This window comes from Pteropus medius, unplaced genomic scaffold, assembly GCF_902729225.1.
Source record: "Pteropus medius unplaced genomic scaffold, Ma_sr-lr_union100, whole genome shotgun sequence".
NCBI lineage: Eukaryota > Metazoa > Chordata > Mammalia > Chiroptera > Pteropodidae > Pteropus > Pteropus medius.
The window spans coordinates 3,292,608-3,313,970 of NW_024344437.1; the positions used below are offsets into that span (position 1 = coordinate 3,292,608).

The following is a 21,363-nucleotide window of genomic DNA, read 5'->3' on the forward strand; positions in this document are numbered from 1 at the left end:
TAAGGATGCTCTAACAAAATACCGCAAACTGGGCAACTTAAACCACAGAGATGTATTTTCTCCCGGTGCAGGAGGCCGGAAGTCCAAAGACGAAGGTGTCATGAGGGCTGGCTTGTCTCGAAGCCTCTCTCCTTGGCTTGCAGATGGCTGTCTTCTCGCTATGTCCTCTCATAGCCTTTTGTCTCTGTGCTCATAGCCCTGGTTCTAGTCTTCTTCCTATAAGGAGACGAGTCACGTTGGATCAGGGCCCGCTCTAACGGCTTCATTTTCAACCCAGTCACTTCTTTAAAGACCTTATCTCCAAATATGGCCACATTTCCAGATATTGAACCTTTGAATTTGGGGGACACAAGTGGACCTATAACCATTAGTTGTAGAGGAGGTTGCTATTCTGACTTATTGAGAATCAGGCCAGTAGTTTTAGGTGGGTTTTTCATAGGAGCAGATAATATGGCTTTCCCCCAGGAGGCCATGGGGAGACCCCCAGGTGGACATGTTTTGAATCCAGGCCATCCCGGAATGTCTCGTGACCCTTTGAAGTCCTGTCCCAACACCTCCCCCTTTGGCGTATGGAATTCCCTTCCTCGAAGTCTCTCCCATCCGTCCCCAAGTCCGATGGGACAGCTCTGAGAAGGCTGTTCTCCCTCCGTGTCAGGCAACGAGGACTTCTGTTTTGACTCTTTGTTTTCTCACATTTTCCCTTTAAACATAGCCTGTCTTATATCTCCCTTTCTTATTTTTGTTTCTAACCCCCTCTGTTCCTCTTCAATGTAATTTTAAAGTGAAAACACATGGCCGCAAACCCAGGTCTTTCCATTTACTCAGCTGCACCTACTTATTCAATTTAAACTGGAAGGCTAGTTTACAAACTTTCAAAAATAAGTCCCGGGCCAATGTGGAGAACTGTATAAACACGGGTCCAATTTCATTTCTACTTGTTTCATATTTCTCTCTCTCTCTCTTGCAAATGACCTTCCTAGTATAAAAGCCAGAACATATGCAAGCGCGTGCACACACACGCTTTTTTTCTTTCTGGAAGTTCCTCCTTGATTTCTAATTCTGTAACAAAATAAACAGGTCTTGAACAGAAAATGAGAGTTTTTAAGAGAAGGTTTCCAGCGAACTGTCAGTTAACATTAGTGACATCATTCAACACAATATCAGTTGAAAGGGCTTAGGACAGAATGTTTGATTGTTAGAAAAATGACTAACTGAGTAAGTGAATTCTGCCTTCTCTCCATGAAAGACACATATGGTCTAACTGTTCATCCTAATCCTTTTTCACTTTTGGAAGGAAAAGGAAGGCAGCTTTGGAAAATAGGGCAAAGGACGTAACTTCTGAGTCCAGCTACTCATATTTTAATGCAAGGGAACCAAAAGGAGAAAATTAGTTATCCTTGAAAAACTCTAGAAACAGACTTAAATTACTTAATCCTAAAATGACCAATATTGTAGCCATAGAAGTTTCTTATTTGACCCACCCAATCACAGCATTTTGATTGTACATTTCTACAATATATAGAACCAGCAAAAAGAGTCATATTGAACTATAATATATTAGTTTTCTTCCATCTGTAGGGCACAGGACTACACATATTTCTGTAGTATCTTTGGTGCCCACAGTTACTTTAGCACAGCGGTCCCCAATCTTTTTGGCACAGGGACCGGTGCTCCTATGAGAATGTAACGCCTGATGATCTGAGGCGGAGCTGAGGCGGTGATGCTGGCGCTGGGGAGCGGCTGCAGATACAGATGAAGCTTCGCTCGCTCCCCTGCCACTCACCTCCTGCTGTGCGGCCCAGCTCCTAACAGGCCATGGACGGGTACCAGTACCAGTCTGAGGCCTGGGGATTGGGGACCCCTGCTTAGCAGATAAGTGGTAGAAGATTCAAAACCATGCTTGTGAAGGCAAGGCACTGCTTTTCTTCTCAACTGGAAAGTATTTATGAGTCTGGGGTTTTGCCATATTCTCAAATGATCCTCCAAAAAATAATATTTTTGTTTTGGGCTGAATTGTGTCCATACCCCCCAAAATTCATACATGGAAGCCTTAACCCCAATGCGACTGCATTTGGAGATTGAGCCTCCAAGGAAGTATTTATAAGTAAGTGGTCGTGTGGGTGGGGCCCTAATCCAGCATGACTGGGGTCCTCATAGGAAGAGGAGGAGACACCAGAGGTCACCCCTCCCCTCCAGCATGCAGAGGGAAAAGGCCACGTGAGGACAGCAAGGAGGCAGTTGCCACAAGCCAGGAAGGGAGATCTCACCAGACTCCAACCTCAACTGCACCTTGATGTTAAACTCCTGGCTTCCAGCACTGTGGAAAAATATATTTCTGTCGTGTGAGCCCCCCGGTCTGTGGCATCCTGTTGTGGCAGCCTGAGCTGATTAATACAACTCTGTTTGAGAGTTCCTGCCGGGGGCTGCTTCTCTGGTTTTATCGCATCTAGGGAACCAGACTCTTTCCCTTAATAGTGCCATAAATTTCTCTCTGTGCAGAGGCCTCTGTGGCAAAACCTGGAGAATTTTTTGAACTTAGGACTTTCTGTAAGAAATGAAAGATTAGTAGATGATTGGACCCACACTTGGAAATGAAGATCGTAACCACATAATCATAATTGCATAATGTAAAAAGTATTACTAAAACACAGTGAAATTATAAAATTAACTTCTATTTCTCGTTTGATTTAAACATGGGTGAAAATCTTCCACCAGGCGTGATGTAAGGCGTTACTCTGAGAAGACTTAAGGTCTGCCCATCCTCACCCTCATGTGAGGGTTTGCCTGCTCTCGTCCTGGTCCAGCCCACATTGCTCTGGCAGGTTTACACATCAGGGTGCTCCTCCTTCTGTGAGGTTCAGTCCATAGCCTGTGCAACTCTGGTACTTTATTTTTAAATAGGCAATATCGGAATCTCGTCTTTTCAACACTATTTCTAAGGAGATTTCCTCCTTGCCATACTTTCTGCTGAACCTTTGAAATGGGCTGCTCGTCATTTCCATCTTGGTCAGCCCGCTGACTCCGTGTTCTTGCCAGTTGATATCCTGCTTTTCCTCACTGGCTCTTCTGCACGAGGGCAGTTCCTGATTGGGGTCTGCAGGAAAACAGATCCCCATTTGAGCCAAAGCCTTCTCTTTGTGATATCATTTCACATCCCTCCGGCTGCAGGCATTCAGTGGTGTTTTTTTTCTTTTTAAGCCATCGTGTGCCTATTCTTATATGCGCTACCCCCCTGACAAAGTCTAGAAAAATAGCTATTCATTATTAAACCTTACTGCTTTCCAAACAGCTGTGGAAAACATAAGTGAAGACTACTGATGCTTAGTCACTGAGTACTTTCCTTCTCATGGTCCTCCAAGGTCAAGGTCCTCCCTTTGTGTATGTGGGTGTCAGTCCTCCAGTTCCGGGGTCCCCAACCTCTGGGCCGTAGACCAGTGACCTGTTAGGAACCAGGCTGCACAGCAGGTGAGTGGTGAGCAAGCGAACGAAGCTTCATCTGTATTTGCAGCCGCTCCCCAGCACCAGCATCACTGCCTCAGCTCCGCCTCAGATCATCAGGTGTGAGATTCTCATAGGAGCACTGGTCCCTGGTGCCAAAAAGGTTGAGGACCACTGCTCTGGTTCTTGGTTTGGTAACAACCAGAAACAAGCACAACACCCAAGAAGCTTCTCATGAATTTATTACATTTACATTTTATTTTTTTTTTTTTTTTTTTTTTTTTTTTTTTTGCCTAAGAAAAATTTATAATGTATAATAGATAGCAAAAGGAAGTATGGACTTTGCTTCTTTTCTTTTTTTAACTAGTAAACCAGGTGGAATTAGGGACTTAGTGGGTTTGGGAATTAGTAATGGTGGTTGTGGAAGGAGAGATTCCCACTGACAGTTCTGAAGGCTGAGACCCAGGACAGCTCTTGAGTCTGGGACTTGGTCATTTTTCTTTATCTGATTGGACACTTTAAACTGAGAAAAATTGCTGGGAAAAGAAATTTGTATTTAAACTGTTTACTGGTTTTATTTCTTTTTAGGTTTTTAAAGAGCGAAACAAAAGCAAGCTTTCTGCTATTCTTGCTATTGCTGTATGCACAGGAGAGGAGAGGGTGGCTTCGTAGCCCAAGGGGGAGGAAGGGATTAGAGCTTCTCAGCCTCCAGGCAGGAAATGGCTCATGCTGATGAGACTTCTGGCCACCTGTGGATCCCTAAGGAGCTGAGTGTCCTTTATTAGCCTCTTGGAGGACAACACAAGGATCCTAGAGTGCTTTATGGACTGACTTCTGCCCCCACCCCCCAGCCTTAAATTTCTTTGTTGAAGTCCTAATCCCCAGTCCCTCAGTCTGTGACTGTATGTAGAATTAGAGACTTTAACGAGGTAATGAAGGTTAAATTAAGTCATTAGGGTCCCTAATCCAATACAACTGGTGTTCCTATAAGAAAAGGACCTGAGGACACAGCATACACACAGGAGAAGCTATGTGATGTAGGGAGAAGACAGCCATCTGCACGCCAAGGAGACGGGCTTCAGAGAAAACCACCCTGCAGACACCTTGATCTCAGCTGTGTAGTCTCTGGAACTGGGAACATACATGTCTGTTGTTTAAGCCGTAGAGTGTGTGGTACTTACAGCAGCCTTAGCGAATCTATACAGCCACCGATCATCACCCACCCCACCTAACTGGACACCACTGTCCGGACTGAATTTCCCCGTTTATGTTAAGCCTCCATATCAGACATTATGTTATTATTATCACTGTTATTAATTTTATTCATCAGTGCTTGTTTAGTTTTGCTCGTGTGTTTATTTTATGCTTGCATGGAATTCCTTCTCTCATCTTGCATCTTTCTCTCTGTGATCCTTTTCCTTCTGCTCGAAGGGTATTAAGTCCCTTTGTGAAGATCTATTATAGTTACGCTCTTGGGTTTTGTTCGTTTAGCAGAAAATGTCTTTATTTCATTCTCATTCCTGAATGGTAGTTTTGCTGTGTGTGTAATATTTCATCAGTTGTTATTGTCCTCTCAGTACTTTAAACATATTATTCTTTGTCTTGTTCCATCGTTTGTTGTCGTTTGCTGTTGTTGAGAAGTCCACTTTCTGTCTGATTGTTATTGTCTTGTAGGATGATTTATCTTTTGTCTCCTGGGATCTTTGGTTCTGGCAGTCTGCATTGTCCCTACGATGTGTGTAGATTTATATTTATTTTATTTATCCTGCATGGGATTCATTGTGTTTCTTGCCTCACAGATTCACTAATGCAGTTTACTAAGTTTTAAGATTTTAAAAATCTTTTTTATATTTTATTTTTAATATTTTCAAAATAATTTTAAATATTTTAGTTCACTAACGCTTTCTTCTGCTGAATCTAATCTGCCATGTAACCTTCTCATTAAGCTTTGTTTTACTAATTGCATTTTTTATTCCCTTAAACTTTCACTTGGTAATTTTTGAAATCATCCTGATCTTTTAGAATGTTATTCTTTTTCATGTTTATCTTCTCTTTTAGTTTCCTTCAAATAACCAAAAAAAAATTCAGGATACAAAAATACATATTAAATATATAAGATATATTACAGTTTTAATATGTTTTGATTTTGTCAGTTCTAATATCTGTAACATTTAGGAGCCTAATTCAGCTGGTAATTGATTCTTGCTCCTGGTGGCATGTTTGTTTCTTTCTGTGTGTGTGTGTATGTGCATGTGTATGTGCACACACTTGTATTCCGTACAGATTTAACCATAGGAAATTATTGAAGACTGAGAGTCCATTTCTCTAGGGACAATTGGCTTTTTTTTTTCAAGTGCTCAGGGAAGTACCAAACCATGATCTCTTTGAAGTGAGCTGAAGCCTTGGCTTGGGGCTTTCAGCCTCAGGTAGGTAGTGAGGTGGGTTCTGGTTATGAATTGTCAGGGGAGACTTTTTGTTTCGCTACATTGAGCCAAAGCAAAACAGATAAATGAACACTTTAAGAAAAGCTTTTCACTTAAAACATAAGGATTCCGGCTTTCTGCTTTTACGAGGTGGTGGTGTGCGATAGCTTTGCTGCGACTCTTCACCTTGGTGGGTCTGAGCCCTTTATACCTCACAGGGCCCTGGAGCTTTAGGATGGACAAATGATCTAAGGGGAGTAGTGTCCGTGGAATTTTCCTCTCTGGATTTATGGTCAGTCCTGTGTCTGGCCTCTGGTGGCTTCCTTTAGGTTTTTGTCAACTCCAGCATTTTCAGATGTTTTGTAGTGAGATGGTTTTCGAACTGCTAAACCTCCATATTGCCAAAATAGAATCTAAATGGTTTGCTCTGATGTTTGCCAAAAGTTTTACTTCTGTTTATTCCTTCAATTATGTGCCTTTCTTTATAAACTTAAAGTGTACTCTACCCAACTTTCTCAAAGATTACCCCACTATCCCTATGCCAATATCCCACATGCCTTTTCATTTACTTCAATTGTATTTCTCTCTAAACTTCTGCCAGTTTTCTCCTTAGGTATGGATTTCTCATTATAGTATACAAGGAACAACTGGATTTCATTCCCAAACAGTGACCACTTCCATACTTCCTTTTACCTTATGTGGAAATCTGCCGAGTATAGTGCAACAACAATTTGGACCAAACATCAATGCCCTCATAAAATCTGCATTCTACTTACAAAAAACAATGTAGTTGCTCACAAGCCCCTGACTTTTGTAGATAGATGTTTGAAGTTCTGTGAAACAAAGATTTTTTTTTTTTTAAAAAAACCTCTCTCATTTTCAATTTATAAAAAATTGGTCTGGGCTCCCTTTTAGGTGAACCGATTGTAAGCCCACTTGTCAAATTAGGTAGGCAGATGGGTCTTCTCCTGTCAATGAATGAATTGTTAGGGTTTTGTTTCCATAAGCAACAGATGCTCTGCTGGTACCGGTGGAGTTGCTTTTTTTCCTGGTACCAGTCTGTTCTGCTTCCATGGGGCAGAGCTAGGGGTATGATGAGAGATTTCAATGAGTTTCATTTTTTTTTTTTTAATACGACAAGAGCAAAACATTTCAGATCTGTCTGTCCAAGGGTTAGCTCCTTCAGAAAGCTCTGAGCTCTCATCTTTTATGGCACCAGACAGAAGCGTCCTGTGGGAAGCTCATGAAGTCTCTGCTAGCGATGGGGAGGAAAGCAGACTTTCATGACCAGAAAGACATAGCTTGTTTCCCTCGTTGTTATGTGTTAGTGAAATTGGAGATTAGGAAAGAACAGATCCCCACCACGACAGAGGCAGCCACGTTCTCTCACGTTTACGTCTGAGCCTCTTAAGCAAGCTCACACATTCTGGTTTGTGGGACACAGTGGAGACTCTGCTGCCCCGAATCATTGTGTCGTGGGATGCTCCAAAAGTTCAGAGCAGCCAAGTGGGGCCACTATGTGGTGTCTGCTTCCAGAACTGTCTGGATTGGAACCGCCTCTTCTGGGGTAGGCGCAGTCTCTAACAGCTGGATGGGTCCAGAACTGCTTCCTGAGGGACAGCCTGGCCCAGCTGGTGGCTCTCTCCACGTGAGACCACACGCTGGAGGAGTGTCACTTTCCCAGGGCCGTGAGGTCACCTCCTCTCCTGCTTTGCATGCTTTTCTCAGCTACAACCCCAGCCTTTCAGGTGTCAGCTTCCAGGGGTTCTGACTTAATATGTGATATTTAAGAACATGTTATTACTACTTTTGTTCATGTAATACTAATTTTTTAGAATTTCTATCTGAAGTCATATTCATTTATGCCTTGATATATAACTATGTAAAATAAAGACATACTGTATGTTTCAAGTTGAGCAAGGGTGCCTGTGTTTACAAAGTGCTCTGATCATGTCCTTTCTCAGTTTTAAACCCATCCCGAAAGATTTCCCTTTGATTCCCATCTTTAATTCTGCTTATTAGTTTTCTCGAGTCTCTTCAAAGCAATTTTGGGGTCCAACACACCTCAGTGCGCTGGAGAATCATGTAGAATGAGGACAGAAGGTCGAAAGGCACAGTAAAGCGAACAAGAGGAGAGTGTGGTGGTGAGGGGATTAAGAGAGCGGGTAGAAGGAAGAGAGGGAAGGAGAGGAGAAGAGAGAAGCGCGGAGGAGCGGGAGGAGGGAAGTTTCCAGACCCGGTTCCCGGCTCTTTCCCTGGAGGCAGACACAGCCTTTCTCCCAGAGCTGGGTTCCTTTCTTCCCCTCCCCTCTTGTCCCACCCAGCTCTGTTTTCCTTCTGAACAGAAGCCAGTCCCTAAGGGCTTGCTTTCTCCTGCCTAAGACAATTTATGTTAGCCTGGACCTTCTTCCGGGTCATCTCACCTGATGACAGCAGCTCAAAGCACAGAGGACTTCCGGCTGGGCCTTACAAGAACGGAGACCACTGACTAGTTTGGAATATAGTTATTATCTATTGGTGCAATAGTTTGGATATAGCTTATTTAAAAATAAAGCACCAGAGTTGCACAGCCCTTCGATATGCCCTGTTGCAACACCACGGAATAAGAGAATTATCATTTGCCTGTTTGCCATCACTCATCACAGCTGTTATACTGGATACTGAAATGCTGGGTGGCTCCCCAGTCTCCCTACCGAACTGTCACCCCCTGAACCCTGGGCCTCACACAGAGCTTGGCAAATGGTAGAGACTTAAAAGTATTTGCCAAACACGTGGATAAATGAAAGAACGGGGCAGCCTTCACACCCAGCAAAGATGCCGGCCAAGCTTTCTCAACCTTCCCTGGAAATCACAGACCTCGTTTCTTACATTCGTGGTTTCCAAAGCATCGGATCCGCGCTCGCCACCGACGCGGGGTGCGTGAGGGGCGGGGGACGCCCCTGCAGGCCTCGTTGGGAGCGGTCCTCCGCGCCGCCCACGCCCAGTACTTTGCCCACCAGCGACAACGGAGGGAACGAGGCCTTGGGAAGGCGGCGAGCCTCGGCCTGCGCGTGCGGCGCTCCCGGGCCTGTCCTCTGCGGCTGCGTTCGCGTCGCCGCTTCCTTGGATTTTGATCCGCTGCTACTATCAAAAGGCCGGCTACACACTGCGTTTGCATGTGCTCTGAAAGCGGCGCTGCCTCGATTTCTCAGCGCCGCGTAGACGACAACGACGCAATGTCAGAATCCCTTGGAGGAGCCCTCTGCGCGGCTTCACCTGTCCGCGCCTCGGTCTTCTGGGAACAGAGGGAACAGTCGCCTGCAAGCGGCTGCTGGTGGGAGGTAGGAAACAGAGCGTTTGGGTCGCATCGCAGCCCAAGGCATGCGACAGGGCCATCGACAGTAACCCCTCGCGGTTAGGACCCTGCTTCTCCCTTTTTGCTTTCCGGCCCTCCCCGGAGCCCAGACCGAAGTCGAGGTTGTCACAGCCGCACCGTCTTCGTTTCCCTTAGCCTAGTGGCTTTTCTTCCCAGTTCCTGCTGGTCTCCATTGGTAAATCACCAAAACAGCCCTTTGCAGGCGACTCGGGCCTCCCACTCTTACTTTGTGCTCGGCCTCTGGGGAATCGTGTGTGTGCGTGCGTGTGTGTGTGTGTGTGTGCGTGTATGGGCACATGCACACACGTGTGCGCGCATGTGTCAGATCAGCAATACATTTAAAACTGTGGTTTTTCTGTTTGACCCAACATTCTAGTCACTTCATTTGGGAAGGGTGTTCAGGGCATCTGGCCCACCGTACAGCCTCAAACAGTAAATCACTTTTCTGTTTTAATTACCTGGAACTGGTTTTCTTTGCTTGTAAGTAAGAAGCTGGCCCACAGAGGGAAGACTTTTTCTCCAAGGCCCTCGGGGGCTCCCTTTCCTTCAGATGCTTGTCCCCTCCCACCCCACTTCCAGGCTCGGAAAGCTAGTCCTAGGTCCTTTGGGATGGGACAAGGGAGGCCTAGGTCCTTTGGGATGGGACAAGGGAGGGCGGACACTGGGGGGCCTCACGAGAGCAGCAGGGGGCCTTGGCGGGCCCCCTGTTCCCTGCGGGTGAGGTCGAGCCAGCGCCCCTGCATCCTGGTATCTCAGTGCTGTTTGAGCACCGATCACAGAGGAAGAATGCTCTGGTTTGGTTTCATTCCATTCCATCCTGAGCAGAAGCTGGGCACCCTTGCCTCACATCCAACTTGGGCCTCTGGGCCACCTCCTCCCAGACTTGGGGGGCCCTCTGCTCCCGAGAGCAGATGCCAGGTCTAAATCAGAGGGTGATTTTGGGATTTCAGGAACCAGCAATGTTTCAAAAACATTTCATGATTTTATTTGATCAGAAATGACATGAAAAATGATTGTCTGTGGTTTCCATAATTTCATTTGGAAAGACATGTTTAGCACACAAAAAAGGCATAATCTCAGAATAAAAATAATTGAGCCATTTTAGCTTCCTGACAAGCTCACTCTTTGGTCTTTACTTGTCTGATTCTGCTTTAGACCGATGGCACCTTTATCGTAGGCTTTCAGATCAGGCTTCAGAAGCACTGGTGTAATTACGTGGAGACGAGAAGTCTGTCCCCTCTCCTGCCCCATGGAGAAGACCGAACATGGTCCCCTGCAGCTGGTGACACTGGCGGCGCATACCCAGGGCCTCCCTTATTCCCAACGCTCCGCCCCCTCTCCCACCCCACCAAGGGTCTCCAGCCTCTCTCCAGCCTCATCCCATCTCGGGTTGTTCTAGGTGTTGAATGGAGGGCAGGGAAGTAGGATGGAAACCCTGTCACTTACTGCTGATGGAGCCAACTGGGGCAGGGGTCGTGACCTCTCCAGCCATCAGCTTCCTATAAGGGCACAGGACAGAGGCCAGAGGGCCTGTGTGGGCCCTCAGTAACACTGAGGGATTCTCTCTTTAGGCTCGTGCTTGTCCCTAGCCATCTTCTGCCATGGGGAACGTGATCTTTTGCCTGAGAAGTGCTGGCTCAGACCTGTCTAACTCAGGGCCCCTGCTGGCAGTGGCAGAAGCCCTGCCCCCACCTTCAGAACTGTTCTCATGGGAATTCTTGCCTCCGGAGAGGAAGAAAGTCTAAACAGAGGCATCCAAGCCTCTAACCACAGCTTTTCCTACCACGGTTTTGGCTGTGGACACGAACAAGGAAAGCATTTCATGAAACATTTTATTATCCAGAAAAATGATTGTTCAGAGGAGGCCCTGTGAGAATCTGGCTCTTCCAGTGGCATTGAGTGGCTTCCTGTTTTTTGTTTCTGTGCTGACTGGAAGAGGCATTACAAAAGAACAGAACTAAACCAAACAAAATCTTTCTTTCTTACTAGGTGCTAAACAGAGCTGAAATCCAAATTTATGTCCACACGTGGTAGCGGGAAGCTGCTGGCTCAACCTTTCCCACAGAGAGCTTAGATTCTGTCGAGCCCCTCCTGTGAGTTTTGGTCATTTTCATGAAAACACTTGACCTGGAGCCTGAGGCGCCCTTGTTCAGTGGTAACACAGAAACGTTCAGGAAATGTTCAGGAAACTGTTCAAGGCCACAGAGCTGGGGAGCTGGGGAGCTGGGACACAGAGCCAGGTCTCCAAGTGCCAAGTTTACAATTTTTCCCCACATGACCCATGCGTTTACTTATTTTTTGGTTTATTCTTTCATTAACATACTTCAAGGGCTTAGCACGTAGGTTCACAGTCCAGTGGGGAAGACAGACACATAAATGACAGTGACAATACAGTTTTGTGTGAAGTGCCTGGGACACCGAAAGGAAAAATCCTGGCAGTTGAGCGCCAGGTCGCCATGCGTGCACCGGGGGATGGGGGATGCGTGTCAACGAGCAGAGGACGGCATGATGAAAGAGATCAACAAGAGAGGAGAGGTGGCAATGTGAGAGCCTTCAAACACCTCCCGCAGCAACAATACAGCCGTGCGGGGCAATGTTCACCGTGGGGCCGAGGGCTCTCTTCGGGAAGAGAAGAGGTGGAAGGCAGCACTGGGATACCGCCGTCCCTAGGGAGCAGCAGAAACAAGCGCCTGACCGAACAGATCCGGCGTCGGCCGGTGGCAGGACGACGGCAAGGTACCGGAAAACTACCGGGAGAGCATGCGCATGCGTAAAGGGGCGGTGCGTGCCGCGGTGGTGGTGGTCACTGGCCTCGAGGAGCACAATAGTAGTGGGACTGGCCATAGGCAGGGCTGCTGGCACGCACTGCCTCAGAGGGGGGTCATGAGGGAGAGCCAGGGCTGCCATGCAGCATGAATGGTAATGTTTTTTAAAAAGGAACACTTTATGGTGGCTGCTATATGGGGATACACAACACACAGGAAAAGTGTCACACAAATTGGTTGCTCACTTGTACAGCCTCTTGGATCTGGATGTGCTGCGTGCAGAGTAGCTTTTGTGTGAACCCACTAATTCAGGCAGTGTGCAGGTGTGGTGGGCACAGCCAACTCCCCTGAGCCAGCAGAACCCATCTCCCTCATTCACAGCAGCCAGCCTCCGGGCAGGTGCCAAAGACATTCCTCACCGCCACATGGCCCTCCCAATTGTCCCCTCCCTCTGCCTCCCCCCTGATGGAAAGGAACCACTCTTCTTCAGATTAACAGACAAAAATTCCCCAGACATTATGACACTGTTTCTGCAGTGGCAGGAAAATCACCTTATGTGTAAAGTGGTGTGTGTATGTTTGTGTGTCTGGATTTTTTTTTTTTTCACTCAACATCTATATTTAGTTGTGAGGAATAAAGTTGTGAAAGCATTTTTTTCCCCACGTCTTGTTGGTGGGAGGAAGCAGGCATTCTAACCATTGGATTGCTAGCAGTCCCTGGCTTCTTAGTGGCAGATTAGTGACACCAGAGAAAAGAACACTTCTCTCCCTAACTTCGGAATTATAAAAATTTCAGGGAAGGGCTCTGATGGATACCCCTGACCGACTACTGAAGTCACCAGAATGCAGGTGACATGGTTAGACAGGCCTGAGTCTAGGAGGTCCCAAGGACCAGGGGAGTCAGTAAATTATAAGACAGGAGAGGGAGGAAAAGTTTTCCCCCAGAAGATGCATAGCAGATAACTAGGGAAAGGGGTACCAAGTTTCAGGTGAAAATGAAACTCGCCACGAGATGTAAACAGCAGTGACCAACTGCTGAGCTCTCCTGGGGCCAGGCGCCCCACGGGCTGCTTCGGTGCAATACTGGCTTTGGACTTCACCCCTCATGTTGGTGCTGTTGAAAATGTCCCCGAGGATGACCCACCTCCGAACCACATGGGGAAATGGGGTCCTAGATTCTGCTCGTAAAAATAAGCTCCCAGGCGATTTTTCATCCGGCAGGCAGAGTTTAATCATCTGGTGAAGCCGCTGCAAGGTGCTCAGCAGTGGGATGACCAGGTTGGCCAGAGGCGCTGGCAGCAGGGTGGCGTATGGGGGAGGGGTGGCGATAGAGGTGCATGATGGGGGCGTGGGGTCTGAGGTGACACTCAGACACTGGGGTTTTGGTGACAGTCCAGATGGTTCTGAAAATGAGGAGTCAGTTTAAGGGAATTTTGGTAGTAAACAGCCTGAGTGACGGGCTGTGAGAAGGGCTGGGTCGGGGAAGTAAGTCAGCCAGCCTGGGTGTCATTATAATGACTGACAGGAGACTGGATGGAGAGCAATAGCAGCAAATCTTTCTGGGGCTAGTGTTGGTTCTGTCCTTTATGTCCCGGGAGCACAGATGGCGGCTTACTTGCAGTTCTGGCACTCTCTGCTTGGGTTGCTGCCCCCAATGCCCCGCTGATCCGAATTACTGAAGCACCCTCAGCACTGCTCCAGCCGCCTGCCCTGCTTCGGTGGCAGCCACCCCGCTTCTCCAGCTCTGTCAGGCCCCTCCTGTCTCATGCTCGGTCGGTGAGAAATTCTAGAAAGCGTGGTTCAAATAAAAACACCACTATTTGATAACATTCATGTAATGAGCAATTATATCCTTCACCATCACCTGAATTTAGTTCCTTTAAAATAATAATAATAATAATAATAATAATAATAATAATAATAATAACCCCAAAAGTGGATTAGGCAGAAGAAATGACAAAGGCAGATTCTCTCTGGTCACCGTTGCCCCAAACCCCTGCCAGATGGCCAAGCAGGGTGGCTTGTGTTTCAGCAAATGACAGAACCTCATTAGGACGCGATTTCATGTTTTAGACGCTGCAGGCCTTTATACGAGGTGAAGTTCATTTCTTAAACTTGTATGACGACATAATGAATGCATGTAAGTGAAGTGTCCAATGAGGTGTAAAACAATCAGTGAATTCTTTGCATATTTTATTTTTCTTTTTTTTGATTTCCAACTCACACACATCTGGCATATTTTACATCTTTGCAATAAAACATGGTTACAATAGCTTAAGGAATTTATATATCCAAAATATTTCACCATGATCTCAAGATGAAATGAACTTGTCTTCCAGATGTTCAGTGTCCTCCCAATTCTAAGCTATAAACTCAAGATATTGCTTACAGCCTGGTGATGAATAACTTAATCATTACGCTGATTCCCCAGAATTTCAGAATCTCATAAATACAAACAACAATGAAGAAGGAATTCAGTGCTAAAACTTACTAGTACAAGGTGAATAACAAATAAGTAATCACATCAATAAATAATGATATGTATCTGGTGCAAAGTGCCAATACAAAGAACCCATTATCTTGTTTTATCTTTTTTAAATAAATGACTGCAAGTGAGTGTAAATTCTGAGAAAATCACATTCCTGTAACATGCCTCATAGCCCTACCGACACAATATGTACATCTATGACAATAGTCACCAAATATACAAAGAAGAAACATGAATAAAGTGTATATACCCCTGGGTGTATAGCTTGATCAGTACAATGTATGGAAAATCATTTGCTAGCCATCATTTTATATCGTAAAAGATGAAGTGCCTTAGGCGAAGAATGTGGCTTTAGGTGAGAATTTCACAAGAACCTAAAAGAATAACTTCAGTTATCGTTATAATAAAGTCCAACCTGTTATTAAAGAAACTAAGCTATTCAAGAACCAAAGAGAAAAACAAAGAAACAACAATGAAAAAAAGCATCAGATTCTCTTTCCCTAACGTGCACACATTAAGCCAGCAGATGACTCTGGAAGAAACGTCCAGGAGCTGGGAAGTCGTTACTATGGAACTAATGATCGTGACTCCTATTTATACGATAAAAACCAGGACCTCATCCCTAAGCCCCCTTTCTGCTGTGTCTTCAAATTATAAAGGGTAGGGCTGAATTTTCTTTGTATAAGTACCAAAAATGGCAAATAATGGCTTCGTATCCAAATGCTTTGTGAGCAAATTTCACTTAGAAGGGATGAATTTAGATTAAAAAGTGCAAACCATATTTTGGTGAAAATGTCAAAAATTACCAATTCAACCCTTGTATACAAGCTGTGTCCTTGGACAGATCTGTTTCATAGTGTGAATGCACCTGTTCCACCAAGACATCAGGAATAAAGAACATGCAAGTTGTAACTCCACAATAAAATTAAGAAACGTTTTGTTCTTTATACAAGGTTTTACTTTTACAAAAGTATCCCTTTAAATAAGATGCATCTGATGTACAAAGTATCAAACGTGTTTTTTGTTTTTTTTTCTCAGCTTGAAAAGAGGCTGGAAATGGGATGCAGGTTAGGTTCAAAGCTTAAACTTTGTAACAACTGGACACAAGGTTCCTCAGAATTGTCAAAAGTCTCTTGTGAAGCGTCCTACTACCTTTTCTCAATTAACAACAATATATGAAATAATTACCAAAACATCTCCTAATTCATATAATTTACATGATAGAAGCTTGCTTGGAGCAGCTGGTGTTCGGTCGTGAAAAAACACACAAAGTAAAATGGCTGCTGACTACGATGGACAGCTATTGCTGGGTGTGATGGAATGTACAAACGGAGGTCCATGGAGACGAGTTTTTTCCACCAGAGATATTGCCTTTCCATGCAGCGCTTGTGCTCTCAGCTTTAACTTGGCTTTTGGTTCTTCATTTGTCTTCAGTATCTGTTCTGATGCTCATAATGCCACCGATTAAAATCTATATTAAAAGCTACGATGCTACCAGAAGCCATGCCAGTGATCAGAGTCCTGGAAAAGCAGAGAGAGAGAGTTAAGAGTGACACAAATCACTGATGTGGTTGCTAATTCTACACTAGACAGTCTCATGATCTCAGAGTTCACCAGGTCTTAGTTTTGTGTTCATTGAGATAGGATTAAAATGTATTCTTGGTCCTCCTGAGAGATGCTGAATCTATTCCACACACACCTGAGTGGCCAGACCGCGTGTTGCTTAACTTTGGATTGGACACCGTATCAGATAAGCACCGTGGTGTGTGCACCCTCAATATATGTGTATCTGTCAGTTTATAACGTATGTGCATGTGCATGTTCCAACATATCAGGGAATTATAAAAATAACTGAAATTAAAAATGAGATTATTTTTGCGTTTTATAAGGAAACAGACACTTGATTAGTATCTTTCCTTATTCCTCTTCGGAGATCCTGGCACTACTGCGACTTTGAATTCACTCTCTGATCTTCCCTCCTCTCCATGCCTAGTCAGAGCCTTTCCTGCCCTCTCCGCTCCCCGGATAGGTCAGTTGTGTCATTCTGTCCCTGCTTCCCTCATGCACAGTTATCATGATGATCTGAGTTCTCCAGGGTCAGTAATCTCGTTATGTGTCACCATATCACATATCACAGAGCCTAAGCCGCGATGGTGGTAGCAAATGTTTGCAACGTGAATACATAAATGAAAAAGAATATCAGGGAGAATAGTTCAACTACATAAGAATACAAATTATTCCAAATACTTTAGAAACACCCCATATATGCAAATAATTATCCAGCAAACCGCTCTCATTTATCGTGAATACAGACTACAGCATTTTGGAACAATCGAAAAATAATCTGCTTAAACTTTCTTTAAAAATAGGCTGAGCCGTAGATGACATATCCCTTCCCCAGACTAAATTAAATGACACCATTTTTCCTGATGACTTCGGTACTATTTTACTGTATCATAAAGATGCTTTGCTAAATTTATTATATAAACCTTAATATTTATAATATTTTAAAACCACTATTCTTATAAAGAGGATACATACGATTGAAAAAAGTTGGCTATTAAGCTTTTTAAATTTTTCTGTTAAAAATATAGCAAAAAATGAGAAATTGCATACCATATTAAAATGATAGAGTTTTACTTTATTTTTAAAATTCACAAATTTTAGACTTAACATTCCGAATATTTTTTTTTCACTTTGTAATAAACCCAAAGATGAATTTTAGGAAATGGCTAACCCTGTTGCAAACTGAGGAACAATGGAAAATCATATGAATTACTTAGCACTCATATTAATTCTTCCCGAGAGAAGATGATGGTGTCTTAGGGAAATGCAGAAAATAAATAACACGACTAAAAAATATGTGAGTAAGAAAACTGGGGCGAGGATTGTTTCAAGTAAAGAGTGAGTGCCCTGTATCTCTTAAAACAGAGGCTGCTGTGGACTGCTGGGACCTGGTTAGCTGGAGGTACACCCCAGCGGGAGCTCACCTCTCGCCTCTGCTGAAAAGTATGTGAGCCAGGCAGGCCTGTCTGAGACCAGCTGAGGACCTGCGAACAGAGAAGCCTGCTCGTTCTCAGACCCATTTCTCCCTTTTTTTTTTCCCTCATCATCTTCCTCTGTTTTCTTACCAGAATCCTTTCTTACAGTACTTCCTCCTCTCCTCAATTTACCCTTTTCTGTACTAGTCTTTCTTCCATCGAGATGCTGGTATCTTATTCACAACACATTTCGCCCCTGCTAGAAAGGAACTTTCCACGACAGTTCTCAAGCGATGGCATTTTCCCTTGCTGTGGCTCACCTCTGGTCATGGGATAAGTCCATCGCTCTAATGCCGGCGTCACATCCGGGGTAAATGTACAGCTGCTTAAAGTCGCAGGCCTGCCAGACTTCCACCACGCCATTGTCCCCTCCAGTCACCAGGTTCTGGCCATCGCTGCTCAGGAGGATGGCCTTCAAGAAAGGCAGAAAAGCAAGCATTTCTCTCAGTGTTTCCCAAACGGTCAGTGGTCACTATTGAAAACATTCAATACCGTTCCCTTGTAATTGTTATTTACTTTTAGCCATTTGTCCAAGTTTTTTAAAGTCCGAATTTCCTATGCGGAATTCATGAAAGTTCTTACATGAACAAAGGATCTTATTAAAACCAATTTAGGTCACAAAATAACCTTGGCCCCAAAGAGCATATTATTGATCTAATCCAGAAAGGACCAAGAGTGAACTGACATGATGTTTTAAGTCCTGAATACTAACAATGTCAAGACTTTTAGAACAAATGGCAGAAGCACATTTCGATGGCATTTTTAATAATGATAAACCAGCAATTACACTTCGTTTGGGACTGAAGGGCAATTCAGTAGATATAATTTTGGTCTAGGGTTCTGAAGATAAGATTCTTTTACAATAAACTCACTTTTAATGTCAGAGGGTACAGTGCTGAAACAGTTATTTGTAAAAGGAGTTTAAGAAAAATCTCCTTCAGGGTCTAACCTCTAGTCAAACAGCCATCATCTGCAAAGTCTAGTTCACTGAGTTAATTAGTTGAGATTCAGTAAATTTTGGGTTCGTTCAAAGAAGCCATCTACACTGGACACCAGCAACATTCCATTACGCATCATGTAATATAAAACCGTGAACCTTTAATCTGTTGGCTTCAATCTCTATTTAGCACTGAACACGCAGATTTACCCGTGTTGAATCGTTGATCTCCATTTGAGCCAAAAGCTTCCCATTAATGCTGAAATTGCTGAACCGCCCTCGTTCATAGTATATGATACAGTGGCCTTCGCTGGAGACGGAAATCAAACGCGGGAACAAGCAGTGTTCTGGTCCCTCCAGAGCTCTCAGCAAATCCCCAGTGATCGTGTGCACAAGGCAAGGGCCCTCTGCGGAAAGGAGGGTATCGACGGCCAGAGTCATTGGGGATGACAAGTCACATACTAGCGCTCACAGATCTGCAAACCGTACCTGGGTATACACTCGGATTTGTTGAAAGAAATTTAGAAAAAAAGAAAAAAGAAAAGAAGTATGCTGGCAAGAGCCAAGCACCGATATTATATTTAAATAGAACGAATACAGAGAACTGTTAAATAATATGCACACCATCCAAAACTTTTACCTAGGTGATATCATGAGATAATCTTCATAAAGAAGGATATACTTCATAGACTATGTGAGAATAAAAGACTAGATGTTCCATGAGTTTTTTCCTAATGTGTTTTTAGAAATTTCTTTTGAAGTTTAGAATCATGAAAACAATTGCTAATTTTCTTTAGTGTTTTCAAAATTTTAACATTGGATGACATAAATATATTACTATTAAATAATAAGTTCTACCTTTTCTATAGTTTATACATAAGATGTAAAAGGCAAAATTTTTAAAAATTAATAAAGTAATTCAGATTATAGAAACAATTTTTGTCTTTTAAATAAATGAATAGTGAAGCAGGAGTATAAAAAGTAGTATGGGGTATGATTTATTTGTCCCAATTGCCTTTTTCCTCTGGTAGAAACTGTGTTGATAAATTTACTAATCAAGTTCATAAAAATAATTGGTTAATATAGTTTGGTATGACCTCTCCCACATCCCTCAAAAAACCCCACCAAAACTGTAGACAAATTACATTCTTATTTTCAATTGATTGAAGTAGAAACATGTTTTACAAAATAAGTGACATTATAAAGCTCTACCTAATTTTTCCTGATTACTAAAGTAACAGATGTGCATTATAGAAAATACGAAAAATGAGAGAAAAAAATAGTGACCACCTCTAAATCATCTACTACTTATAGAAAATTAATGTTTTTTTCCCTATACCTATGATGTCTTTTATTTTCCTTTTTTTTTTTCCTTTCCTTTATAGGTTAGAATAACATTACATATATTGTTACTTTTTTTTTTTTTTAAAGTTAAAAAGACATTTATTGAAAATACACTATATGTCTATCTCTGGGTTATTTGCTCTTAGACACGAAAATGAAGAAAACACTATTCCTCCCTTCGGCTATTGTATTCATTCTCCATAAAGCAACCGGAATAAGCTCCTAAAAACCATAGCCGATCATCTCATCACCTTGCTTAGCAAACGTCAATGGTTTCCTACTGTACTTAAAATAGAAATCACAAATCCTTGTGCCACTGGCCCCTCTCACCTCTTCAGCCTTCCCTCTCCTTAACTCCGTGGCAGCCTCACTACACTCGGTTCATCTAGTTTTCTTTCAGTTTCCCCTAAGATCAGGCTCCTTCCTGCCGTAGAGTCTTCCCATGGAGAACTGATCTCACAGCCAGAATTAGAACCCAAGTTTCCTGACTTCCTGAAACAACACTTCTGCCACAAAAAGTAAAACAAAATGAAACGAAACAAAATAACACACAAGGAACCATGTTTCCTTTCCCACCGGACTCTACACAGTCTCTAGTCTTATGAAGAAAGGACTTGGGGGAGGTGAATCCTGAGGGAGGTGTATCTGATGAGCGGGCGATCTCCCACGGCCCCTGATGCATCACAGGGATCTTCCTCCCGCCTTTTCCCCCCCTCTGTCTTTTATGTGTTAGTTTTAATGGCTGCATCATGTGGGAAGTGCTGCAGTTTCATTTACCAGTTCTGGCTAGAATGCTGGTGACCACAAAATATTACAAAAAAATTTATATGTACATATATACATAATATATACACATGTATACATAATGTACATATATATGTGTGTGTACAACTATCTATCTATCTATCTATCTATCTATCTATCTATCTATCAATCAGTCCTGATTACTGGTAATTACTGATAATAAAACTAAACAGCTGCAGAGAACCTAGGGGCTACATTTACCCATTGAAAGCTTCCTAAAGGAAAGAAATCATAACTCATGGTTAACTTAAGGAAATGGTACAGTTTTAAAAGGCCTAGAATGAAAGAAATGCCTTCTGACCTTTAGCACCACTGATAACAAGTCCAAGTTCTGCGCAGACAGAAACACAGACAACTTCATGGTCGTGGCCCGTGAGGACAGCCCTGGGTGCAGGATAGTCACCTAAGAGAAAACAATGGCAGTGAGTCACTACGGGCCAGTGGCAGAAATGAAGGGCTACACCATTCAATCGAACATTTAAAACAATAATCATCAATGTTTGTTAAGGGTATTTACTAGCTGTGTGACCATGAGCCAGCTACTTAACTTCTCTGTGGTTCCGCATCTGTAAAACACCTACTACACAGGTAGTTCAGATGCCTGGATGAACTGACGAATGTGATGTGCTTACATGAGGACGGTGGTGACAGCTATTCCCTTTTTCCTGGTTATTGTTATAAAGCACACACCAAGCCTGCCAAGGCATTCACATGGCAATAGTCATATGAAACAGGAACTGTTATTATTCCCATTTTACAGCCTAGAAAC

The 21,363-nt window shown here is 43.6% G+C and overlaps 1 protein-coding gene across 13 annotated transcripts in view; it reads right to left on the bottom strand.

The window, feature by feature from the left end:
* Positions 1-14,156: 14,156 nt before the first annotated feature.
* Positions 14,157-21,363, bottom strand: part of NBEA (neurobeachin) — a 629,692-nt gene continuing 622,485 nt past the window's right edge. For 6 of the 13 annotated variants that reach the window (XM_039873014.1, XM_039873019.1, XM_039873011.1 and 3 more), the window contains 4 exons: positions 20,896-20,997; positions 18,657-18,853; positions 17,770-17,921; positions 14,157-15,989 (listed from right to left, as the gene is read on the bottom strand). In XM_039873014.1, the coding sequence (XP_039728948.1) occupies positions 15,899-15,989; positions 17,770-17,921; positions 18,657-18,853; positions 20,896-20,997 (542 nt within the window). In that variant the 3' untranslated portion in view covers positions 14,157-15,898. The remainder of the gene's footprint in view (positions 15,990-17,769; positions 17,922-18,656; positions 18,854-20,895; positions 20,998-21,363) is intronic. The other 7 variants (XM_039873015.1, XM_039873012.1, XM_039873016.1 and 4 more) reach the window with 2 other exon arrangements.